The sequence below is a fragment of the Sus scrofa genome, chromosome 5 (assembly GCF_000003025.6).
Source record: "Sus scrofa isolate TJ Tabasco breed Duroc chromosome 5, Sscrofa11.1, whole genome shotgun sequence".
In the NCBI taxonomy this organism is placed as follows: domain Eukaryota; kingdom Metazoa; phylum Chordata; class Mammalia; order Artiodactyla; family Suidae; genus Sus; species Sus scrofa.
This window is the reverse complement of record NC_010447.5, coordinates 16,669,430-16,681,642: the sequence shown is the minus strand read 5'-3', so window position 1 is coordinate 16,681,642 and position 12,213 is coordinate 16,669,430. Positions and strand designations below refer to the sequence as shown.

Here is a 12,213-nt window from a genome sequence, read left to right as displayed (position 1 = left end):
TTGGGTTAAGATTTCTACATGACAGGCTCCTTAGTAGAACAAAATATTTTGCTATGTTTAGTTTATTATAATTGGTTCTGACTGAATCAAAACATATATCCTCTTCTTAAAATAGGTTGTGTAGACCAGGTTTGCAAATTTATCCTCAGTTTAAAAAATTAGAAATGCACTATAGTTAGTACATTTTACAGAATAGCTAGCGGGAAGCTTGTCATTTATATATCAAGCAATATATGTTACATTCAGCAAACTTAATTTTATCAAACGTCCTTTAATTTCATAGACAACAATATGATACATATTGTATAAGAAGCGCACAACAGTTTTGAAGTACAGTTTCAAAGTGTATACACGTTGGAATACAGAGGTTTAAACACTGGTGTACTGACAGCATTTTTGAACTCTGGATAAACTGCATACAAAACTTAGAATTCAAATATTAGCCAATCTGGAAACTTTACTTCTCATATAATATAAAAATGATACTTTGAGATGCAAAATATTTTTTTTTACTAACAAACTATATAAACATTTAAAATAATCATTAAAAACTCAACTTTAGAATTTATAAAGATTAGCTATAAAAATATATTGGCGGTCACTTTTCTTAGAAATGTACCTTTCACTACGTTACAAAATAGTCTCTAACATAAAACTGCCTTAATAACTGTACTATTTTAGAATCTGATAAACTTTACATTAAATCGATTATAAAATCCTCTTGGAAAACTTTGGTATGCATTTTCAGGTTTTAAAAATACTCTGATATCATCTCATGGGCCTGTAAACATTCCATTCTATTAAAGCATGACAGAATAAGTAATGTATATCTAACTGCATACAGAATATGGAATCAAAAAAACAATTTTATTAAATATTTGTAAAAATCACCATTCCCAGAGTAACTAAAAACCAAACTATTTAAAAGTATCAAACTTTTAAATAGTTCTCTTTCCATTCTGATAAAAAAAAGTTACAAACACCACACTCCCCTCATGTACCTTTTAGGACAAGGCCTCAAAAATAGTTAACCCGGTCTCCAAAACCTGCTCAAGTCCAATAAAGAAACTTTAAAAAACCCATTTAAGACCTGACAATAGAACAAGTATACAGAATCAGAACACATAATTTATATATTTAGTTATGTATTATCTTTTCTATTTGTAATTTAGAATTTATTGGAGGAAACAGAACACACGCACACACACACACACACACACACAAAATTGAAAAGGGTAAATTTTAGGAAACAGTAAGAAATACAACCTTTAGGGTAAATTGATGTATTTTTAAATTTTCGATTTACCAAATTTCATCTTATCTGCCATTTTTGGAACATTGACAACTGTTGTTATTCAGGAAATTTAAATTGATGAAAGTTCGCTTCTTGTTTCTTGAGTATATTTCATTTTTACAGAGCTTCCAGTTGTGCCAGTAACTTCCTTGAGGTCACTTTCCACTTTATCCTCTGTCACCAGATCTCTTGTGTAAGATACTTATCTTCGAGTTGCAAAAGCCTAAAAGCTTCATTTTTGACCTTTTAATTTATAAAACTCCACTAAAAAGAAAAATCCGTCTAATTTTTAGGCAAGTCCGCAAAAAAAGTTTTCTTAAGAATCAAACACTTTTATTAGAATAAAGATCCTTCAAAGTTTTTAACTCTTCTATTAGAGTTTTATTTTGATTTTCCAGGACTGCAACTCGATTTTCCAGGCACTTCACATATTCTTTTTTCTTTCTGCGACATTCTCGAGCAGCTTCTCTAAATATAAGCACATTAAAAAGCAATGTCAGAAAAAAGTTCACATTCTGTAAAACAGTAATTGAAACTCAGTAATTTTCCCCAGTCATCATTTTTTCCCCATTAAAAAAAATTAAAGTGTCATCTATATACACTGAAATATATTGATCTTAGGTGTGGAATTCAGTTTTGGCATATGCGTATACCTGTATGACCCACACACCTATCAAGACATACATTTTTATGGTGCCAGAGAATTTCCTCATGCCTAGTCGTCTCCCCCAAGCAAGTAGTGTTGTGATTTGTGTCACCGTAACTGAAGTTTTTCCTATTCTAGAACTTCAGATAAGAGTCATACAGAATGTACTCTTGTATCCGGCCTTCTTCTACTCAGTAGATTATTGAGGGTCATCCAGGTTGTGGCATGGTGGTTTGTTCCTTTCTACTGCTGGGCATAGCCCACTGTATGAATATTCCACAATGTGCTGATCCATTCTCTTGGGCTATTTTCTAGTTTTAGCTGCTATGTATGTTGTTCTGCCATTCTCTGTGAACATGTGTCCCATTTCTCTTGGGTAAATATCAAGGAGTGAAATTTATGGGCCCTCTGGTTAACTTCTGGCATTTAGATTTTTATTTACTGAATTTTAATTACAAACAATGCATGATGCTCGTGTCCTGTTAGAATATTTCTATGAATTTACATTCAAGTTTCATATAGAAAAAGTATTACGTATTTTTTATACTGTGTACTATAGATATTATCTGCAGCTTGCTTTTTTTCTTTTTTTGTCTTTTTGCCTTTTCTAGGGCCGCTCCCGCAGCATACGGAGGTTCCCAGGCTAGAGGTCGAATTGGAGCTGTAGCCACCAGCCCACACCACAGCCACAGCAACGTGGGATCTGAGCCACGTCTGCAACCTACACTACAGCTCATGGCAATGCCAGATCCTTAACCCACCGAGCAAGGCCAGGAATCGACCCCACAACCTCATGGTTCCTAGTCGGATTCGTTAACCACTGAGCCACGATGGGAACTCCTGCAGCTTGCTTTTTTATGCATACTACTTTAATAGTGTTTCTGTCTAGTACACAGACCTTTGCCGTGTGGACGTTTCATTAAATTATTTTCATTTCCCTAACTACTAGTGAGATTGAGCATCTTTTCAAAAGTTTAATGGTCTTTTGGATCTGCTCTTATGTAACTTGCCTATTCATGCTCTGTCTGTTTCTACTTTTTGCCTATTATATAATTAAAAATTATTAGAAAGACAACCTAAGAACTCTTGGTGCATAATATAGAGTAATTATCTGTTTTTATATGTTTTCCAGTCTACCATTTGACTATTGATATTTTCATTTCTTATGCAATAAATGTTTTTAGCCTTTCTCTTGGCTTAGGTTAAAATGCTACACACTATTTTTTCTTCCTAATTTTATCCTAAAGATTTTATTACTTAATTTTCACAATTAAATCATTAATCCATCTGGAGTTACTTTTGTATATGGTATAAAATTGCAGTCCAATTTAATTTTCAAATTCTAGATACGGAGTTGTGTCAGTACCATTTCAAAAAATATTCAGATTTTTTTCATTTGGGTTGTACTTTTCTTATGAATTTAGAAGATCTTTAGAAGATCTTCAAACCTTTTTTTTTGGTTAGGTATCTTCTATAGAGGTTTGAATCATATTTTCACTATCTTTTGATGAACAGAAGTTACTGGTTTTAGTGAAAATTCATCAGTCTCTTATGTTAAATTTTGTGTTTTGTTCAAGGAATCTTTCCCCATACTTGAAACCATGAGATTATGTATTTTCACCTAAAAAGTTTTAAAATTTCACCTTTCACATATATGTATTTTTTAAATTTTATTTTGTCTTTTTGCCTATTCTTGAGCCGTACCCGCAGCATATGGAGGTTTCCGGGCTAGGGGTCTAATCGGAGCTGTAGCCACCGGCCTATGCCAGAGCCACAGCAATGCGGGATCCGAGCCGTGTCTGCAACCTACACCACAGCTCACGGCAACACTGGATCATTAACCCACTGAGCAAGGGCAGGGATCGAACCCGCAACCTCATGGTTCCTAGTCAGATTCGTTAACCACTGCACCACGATGGGAACTCCTATTTAATCCATCTTGAATGATTTTTATGAATGGTGTGAGGAAGAAATCCAGTATTTTTTCACATATAAATAAGTAATTATCCTAGTACCATTTACTGAAGAGTCCCTCTTTCCCGCAATAATCTGCCCTATCAAAGTTTCACAGGTCTCTTTCTGAACTCTGCTCTATTTCGTTGGTCATTTTCTTTATCTCAATGGCAGTATCACATTTCCATAGATTTAAATAAAACTTGGTATCTCCTCACCTTATTCTTGTCTGGAATGTTTTGGCTTTTCTTGGCCCTTTACTCTTCTACAAATTTTAGTATCAACTTGTCAAGTTCTTCAAACAACCTGTTTGGGTTTTGATTGGAACTGCATTGAATCTATGGATCAATTAGGGGAAAAATAATCATCTTTATAGTACTGAATTTCTATGTCTATGGACATAGTATATTTCTCCATTTATTTACATCTTTAGGTCTTTCAAAAACATTTTACAATAATTTTCATAAATGTCTTGGACATCATCTGTTAGATTTATTCTCAGGTATTTTATTTATTGATAATTAAAACATAAATGATACTTTTTAATAATTATCTACTAAACTCTTGTTGATGTGAAGAAATACAACTGATTTTTGAAAACTGATTTTCTATCTAGTAACCTTATAAACTCATTACTTGGAAATAATTTTTCTGTAAATCCACTTGGATTCTTTTTTGCTTTTTGTTTTGGCTACCCCATGGCATATGAAGTTCCTGGGCGAGGGACCAAATCCAAGCCAAAGCTGTGACCTACACCACAGCTGTGGCAATACTGGATCCTTAACCCAGTGTGCAGGGCCAGGGATCGAACCTGTGCCCTGGTGCTGCAGAGATGCCAGTGATCCTATTGCGTCACAGCAGGAACTTCTGTGGGTTTTTTGTTTGTTTTTCATTAGGTGATCATATAAAAAATAGTAATAGTTCTTACTTTTTCACTTAAATCCTTGTAATCTGCTCCCTTTTTTTTTTCCTGTTTTACTGAACTGGCAAGGATTTCTACAGTGTTAAAAGAGAACTGGTTCTTCTTCAAGCTTTTGAATAGTCTGCAGATGAATATACCTTTACTAATAATAAGTTTTATTTTTCTTCTCCAGTTTTTATCATTTTTATCTTATCTTTGATGATTTTCAATGACAACCTTTTTTAAATACAACAAAGATGCTTCTTTCCTTCTCTCCTAACTGAAGACTTTTACAAAACTCATCTGTTGTCTGCTGTTTCTGCAGACTCTTACTCCTAAAAGATAGTGTGGTATCCCTAAGGCTTTGGACTCTGAAACTTGGACCCATGAGTTTAAATCCTACCTCTGTCACTTACTAGCATTGTTACCTTGGTCAAATAACTTAATTTCCCTAGGTCTCAGTTTCTTCATCTCAAAAAAATTAAAGTAATCCTGTAACTTAAAAAATTATATTTCTACCAGGTTATTCAAACAAGTTCACTGGGCAAGGATTACTTTTTTTGGGGGGGGGGCTTTTTAGGGCCACATCCATGGCATATGGAGATTCTCAGGCTAGGGGTTGAATTGGAGCTATAGCTGCTGGCCTACGCCACAGCCACAGCAATGCCGGATCCAAGCCATGTCTTTGACCTGCACCACAGCTCATGGCAATGCCAGATCCTTAACCCACTGAGCGAGGCCAGGGATTGAACCCACAACCTCAAGGTTCCTAGCCAGATTTGTTTCCGCTGAGCCACGACAGGAACTCTGGGATTAGCTTTTTTTTTTTTGGTTTCAATGTCACATATACAGTCTCTACACAAGATTATTTATAGTTATTTCTGACAAGTAATCTTTACTTTTTTCAGTAATTATGTTCCTGAAGAATTGTGTTTAAGCTGAATGTTTATAACTGCAAACATCTTAAAGAAAGCTTATTGTATATTATTCTGCAAATAATGAATGTTCTCATGACCACAATAGATAGAATTTTTTTTTGTGAAAACTGCATAAAGGCTTGGCACATACAATGAAACCCTAATTCCTTGGGTAATCGGTGATTTTTCAATTTGTGCTTATTAGAACGCAGTATATGGGGATTCATTAAAGCCTGTGTTGAGATAGCTTTCTCTAAGCAACTGTGGGAGCACTATGGCCCCGACACTATTTTTTAAATTACAATTCTCAGTTTATGGGTGTAATACTTCTTGGGTCTGGACCTCATGAAGAATAAATAATCTCTGATCCAGTTCCCTAGCCTACAGAGGCCCCAGGCTCTGTCTCTAGTCCCCTCTGCATACCAAAGCTACACCAATCACAAGTATCTGAATTTATCCCCAGGATATACAGGGGCCGCTTCACTGCTTATTAACGTCACAGTTTTGTGCTTCTGGTTTATTCCTCACCTCAAGAAGTAAGATTTCTTACTTTCTTGCATGCTTATCCAATCATTTAAAAGAATTTTAAACATTTCACATCAAGCTTTCAAAAATATTATGTAACTGAGGTCATAGTGTCAGAAAGAGAAGTCTCATTCTAGTAATTTTTAACAAGTCTTTTGTTAAAATCATATCAATCATATATATCATTAGCAAAGAAATACAATTCTTTTTCTAATATATACATAAACTTATTTCATTCATTTGTCTTTCTGTGTCTGATGGAACCTCGAAAACCACAGACGGTCCCTGCTCATTACCAAGCTCATTTTTATCATGATGCTTCCTCTTATTTTTAGTAAGGAAACATTTTATTTTGAAGGAATTAAATTAGTTGTATCTGTGGCTATTTGCCCTTTTTTGGTTCCTAATATAGTTTATTGCTGTCTTGTCTTTTTTTTTTCCCCTCCTTGTACACACTGCAAAAGGAAGGCTACCCATTGTATTCCTTTTCTCAAAGAACGAGTGGTTTTTCATACCCGATGCATATATATAGTGCACATAGCAATGTTTAGAATACCTTCAAAATGAAAAAAAATGTTGCTGGGACTTAAATGACTACTATATTTTCATGATCAAAATTCATTTTTAAAAAGTGTTTCTGTATTAGTTAGTATATTTAACATATGCAAAACCCTACTAGTTCTTCCCTCTTTTTTGGTCTAAACAATAGCAAGCAGCAAATTATTATTTTGACTTAACTTTTTGTCAGCCCAACAAGAACAAAATATATTGTTTGAAAAGTTTTGCTTCACAGGAGTTCCCGTCATGGCTCAGTGGTTAACAAACCTGACTAGTATCCGTGAGAACAGAGATTTGGTCCCTGGCCTGCTCAGTGGGTTATGGATCTAGTGTTGCCTGAGCTGTGGGGTAGGTCGCAGACACGGCTCGGATCATGGATCCTGCACTGCTGTAGCTGTGGCATAGGCCAGCAGCTACAGCTCTTATTCGAGCCCTAGCCTGGGAACCTCCATATGCCGCAGATGCGGCCCTAAAAAAAAGACCCCCCAAAAAAAGTTTGCTTCACAGTGCTATTCAAAGAATGCAATAAAAATGGAAGACCACCAGATGGCTTCACAGGTGAATTCCACCAAACATACAAAGAGGAACTTATACCAATCCTCCTTAAACTTTTTCAAAAGGTTGAAGAAGGAACACTCCCATTCTATGATGCCACCATCACCATAATTTCAAAACCAGACAAAGATACCACCAAAAAAGAAAACAATAGGCCAGTATCTTTGATGAATATAGATGCAAAAAATTCTCAACAAAATTTAGTAAACTGAATCCAACAACATATAAAAAAGATCATACACCTCGACCAGGTGGGATTCATCCCAGGTACACAAGGATGGTTCGAAATACGCAAATCAATCAACATCATACACCACATTAACAAAACAAAAGTCAAAAAAACCATATGATCATCTCAGTAGATGCAGAGAAAGCATTTGACAAAGTCCAACATCCATTCCTGATCCAAACTCTTGCCAAAGTGGGTATAGAGGGAACATACCTTAACATAATAAAAGCCATTTATGACAAACCCACAGCAAATATAATACTCAATGGAGAAAAGCTGAAAGCCTTCCCACTGAAATCGGGAACAAGATAAGGATGCCCACCCTCGCCACTGTTATTCAACGTAGTACTGGAAGCCCTAGCCACAGCAATCAGACAAAAGAAATAAAAGGCATCCAAATAGGAAGAGAAGAGGTAAAATTGTCACTGTATGCTGATGACATGATACTATATACAGAAAACTCTAAGGACTCAACCCAAAAATTACTTGAACTGATCAACAAATTCAGCAGGATATATGTTATATATATAACATTCAGAAATCAGTCACATTTCTGTATCCTAACAATGAAATATTAGAAAAGGAATATAAAAATACAACACCTTTTTAAATTGTACCACATGCTGGGAAAACTGGACAGCCACATGGAAAAGAATGAAATTAGAACACTCCCTAACACCATACACAAAAATAAATCCAAATGGATTAAAGACCTAGATATAAGACCAGACACTATCAAACTCCTAGAGGAAAACATAGGCCAAACATTCTCTGACATAAACGACAGCAACATCTTCTCAGATCCACCTAACAGAGTATTGACAATAAAAAGAAAAATAAACAAAGGGGATCTAATCAAACTTAAAGTTTCTGCACAGCAAAGGAAACCCTAAACAACACAAAAAGACAACCCACAGAATGGGAGAAAATCTTTGTAAGTGAATCGACTGACAAGGGATTAATCTCCAAAATTTATAAACAACTTCTGCAGCTCCATACCAAAAAAACAAGCCTATCAAAAAAAATGGGCAGAAGATCTAAACAGACAGTTCTCCAAAGAAGACATACAGATGGCCAAGAAACACATGAAAAGATGTTCAGCGTCACTCATTATTAGAGAGATGCAAATCAAAACCACTCTGACGTCCCACCTTACACCAGCCAGAATGGCCATCATCCAAAAGTCTACAAACAATAAGGGCTGGAGAGGGTGTGGAGAAAAAGGAACCCTAGTACCCTGTTGGTGGGATTGTAAATTGGTGCAACCACTGTGGAAAGCAGTATGGAGATTCCTCAGAAAACTAAACATAGAACTACCATTTGATCCAGCAATCCCACTCCTGGGCATCTACCCAGAGAAAACCACGACTCGCAAAGACACATTACTCCGATGTTCATTGCAGCACTATTTGCAATAGCCAAGACATGGAAACAACCTAAATGTCCATCGACAGAGGAGTGGATCCAGAAGATGTGGTACATATACACAATGAAATATGACTCAGCCATCAAAAAGAATGAAATACCAGCATTTTTTGCAAGACGGATGGACCTAGAAACTATCGTGCTAAGTGAAGTCAGCCATACAATGACACACCAACATCAAATGCTTTCACTGACATGTGGAATCTGAAAAAAGGACAGACAGAACTTCTTTGCAGAACAGATGCTGACTCACAGACATTGAAAAACTCTGGAGGAGACAGTTTGCGGGGTGGGGAGATGTACCTGGGCTGTGGGATGGAAATCCTGTGAAATCAGATTGTTATGATCATTATACAACTACAGATGTGATAAATTCATTTGAGTAATAAAAAAGTGGAAAAAATAAAAAATAAAATTGCACCACAAAAACTCAAATACCTAGGAATACACCTGACCAAGGAGGTAAAGGACTTACATGCCAAGAACTATAAAACAATAATCAAGGAAATTAAAGAAGATGTAAAGAAATGGAAAGATATTCCATGCTCCTGGGTTGGAAAAATTAATATTGTAAAAATGGCCATACTAACCAAAGCAATCTACAGATTCAATGCAATCCCTATCAAATTACTCATGACATTTCTCACAGAACTAAAACAAACAATCCAAAAGTTTATATGGAACCACAGAAAACCCAGAATTGCCAAAGCAATCCTGAGGAACAAAAACCAAGCTGGACGGAGTTCCCATCGTGGCGCAGTGGTTAACAATCCGACTAGGAACCATGAGGTTGCGGGTTCAGTCCCTGCCCTTGCTCAATGGGTTAACGATCTGGCGTTGCCGTGAGCTGTGGTGTAGGCTGCAGATGCGGCTCAGATCCCGCGTTGCTGTGGCTCTGGCGTAGGCCGGGGGCTACAGCTCCGATTCGACCCCTAGCCTGGGAACCTCCATATGCCGCGGGAGCGGCCCAAAGAAATAGCAAAAAGACGAAAAAAAAAAAAAAAAAAAAAAAAAAACCAAGCAGGAGGCATAACTCTCCCAGACTTCAGGCAATATTACAAAGCCACAGTCATCAAGACAGTGTGGTAATGGTACCAAAACAGACATATAGACCAATGGAACAGAATAGAGAACCCAGAAATAAACCCAGACACCTAGGATCAATTAATCTACAACAAGGGCAGAATATAAAATGGGAAAAATACAGTCTTTTCAGCAAGTGGTGCTGGGAAAACTGGACAGCCACATATAAATCAATGAAAGTGGAACACATGCTCACACCATGCACAAAAATAAACTCAAAATGGCTTAAAGACTTAAATATAAGACAAGATACCATCAAACTCCTGGAAGAGAACATAGGCAAAACATTCTCTGACATCAACCTTAATATTTTCTCAAGTCAGTCTCCCAAAGCAACAGAAATAAAAGCAAACATAAACCAATGGAACCTAATCAAACTGAAAAGCTTTTGCACAGCAAAGGAAACCAAAAAGAAAACAAAAAGACAACCTATAGAATAGGAGAAAATAGTTTCAAATGATACAACTGCCAAGGGCTTAATCTCTAGAATATAAGTCCACAATCCAATGGAAAAATGGGCAAAAGACCTGAATGGACATTTCTCCAAGGAAGATCTAGAGATGGCCAACAAGCACATGAAAAAATGCTCAACATCCCTGATTATTAGAGAAATGCAAATCAAAACTAGCATGAGAGACCACCTCACACCAGTCAGAATGGCCATCATTAATAAGTCCACCAATAACAAATGCTGGAGGGGTGTGGAGAAAAGGGAACCCTCCTGCACTGTTGGTGGGAATGTAAGCTGGTACAACCACTATGGAGAACAGTATGGCGGTACCTTAGAAAACTATACATAGAACTACCATATGCCCCAGCAATCCCACTCTTGGGCATATATCTGGACAAACCTTTCCTTAAAAGACACACCCAACATGTTCATTGCAGCACTATTCACAACAGCCAAGATATGGAAACAACCCAAATGTCCATTGACAGCTGATTGGATTAGGAGATGTGGTATGTATACACAATGGAATACTACTCAGCCATAAAAAGAACTAAATAATGCCATTTGTAGCAACATAGATGGAACTAGAGACTCTCATACTGAGTGAAATCAGAAAGAGAATGACAAATACCATATGATACCACTTATATCTGGAGTCTAATATATGGCACAAATGAACCTTTCCACAGAAAAGAAAATCATGGACATGGAGAACAGACTTGTGGTTGCCAAGAGGGAGGTGAGGGAGTAGGAGGGACTAGGGGTTTGGGGTTAATAGATGCAGACTACTGCCTTTGGAATGGATTAGCAATGAGATCCTGCTCTAAAGCACTGGGAACTATGTCTAGTCACTTATGATGGAGCATGATAATGTGAGAAAATAAAATGTGTACATGTACGTGTAACTGGGTCACTGTGCGGTACAGTAGAAAAAATTATATTGGGGAAATAACAGTTAAAAAAAGAAAAGGAAGACCTCTAGGTCATGTAATTTTTTCTTTGGGCATGGCCATGGCATGAGGGATTTCCTGGGCCAGGGACTGAACCAGTGCTGCAGCAACCCAAGTCGCAGCAATGACACACCAGATCCTTAACCTGCTGTGCCACAAGAGAACTTCCTAGATCATGTGTTAAATAAAGAGACAATGTAAAGGGACTCACTGATCCAATGGAAATGAACTAGAAACGCTCAGTTAAAGCTGATATGGAGTTCCTATTGTGGCGCAGTGGAAACCAATCTGACTAGGAACCATGAGGTTGCGGGTTCAATCCCTGGCCTTGCTCAGTGGGTTAAGGATCGGTGTTGCCATGAGCTGTGGTGTAGGTTGCAGACGTGGCTTGGATCTGGCGTTGCTGTGGCTGTGGCATAGGACAGTGTCTACAGCTCCAATTAGACCCCTGCTTGGGAACCTCCATATGCCGCAGGTGCAGCCCTAAGAAGACAAAAAACAAATAAATAAAATGAAGCTGATGTAAACCCTCTCCTTATTTCTAACCAGTTAACATCTGGTTACGTTTTGAAATTTTAAAACATAACCCATTCTGACAGTATAATTTTACTACCTACCTGTTTTTCATCAACCTTATTTCTCTTTTCAATTGGGGGTCATCTGTCTTCGTTGACTGAGATGTGAGGGTCACAGGAGATGTCATCACCACGGTCTGTGCAGGGAAGT

At 37.1% G+C, this 12,213-nt stretch overlaps 1 protein-coding gene across 1 annotated transcript in view; it reads right to left on the bottom strand.

The window, feature by feature from the left end:
• ATF1 (activating transcription factor 1) overlaps positions 252-12,213 on the bottom strand; it is a 62,262-nt gene continuing 50,300 nt past the window's right edge. Inside the window, 2 exon segments of the mRNA XM_021091659.1 lie at positions 252-1,762; positions 12,105-12,211. Coding sequence (XP_020947318.1) covers positions 1,618-1,762; positions 12,105-12,211 — 252 coding nt within the window. The 3' untranslated portion in view covers positions 252-1,617.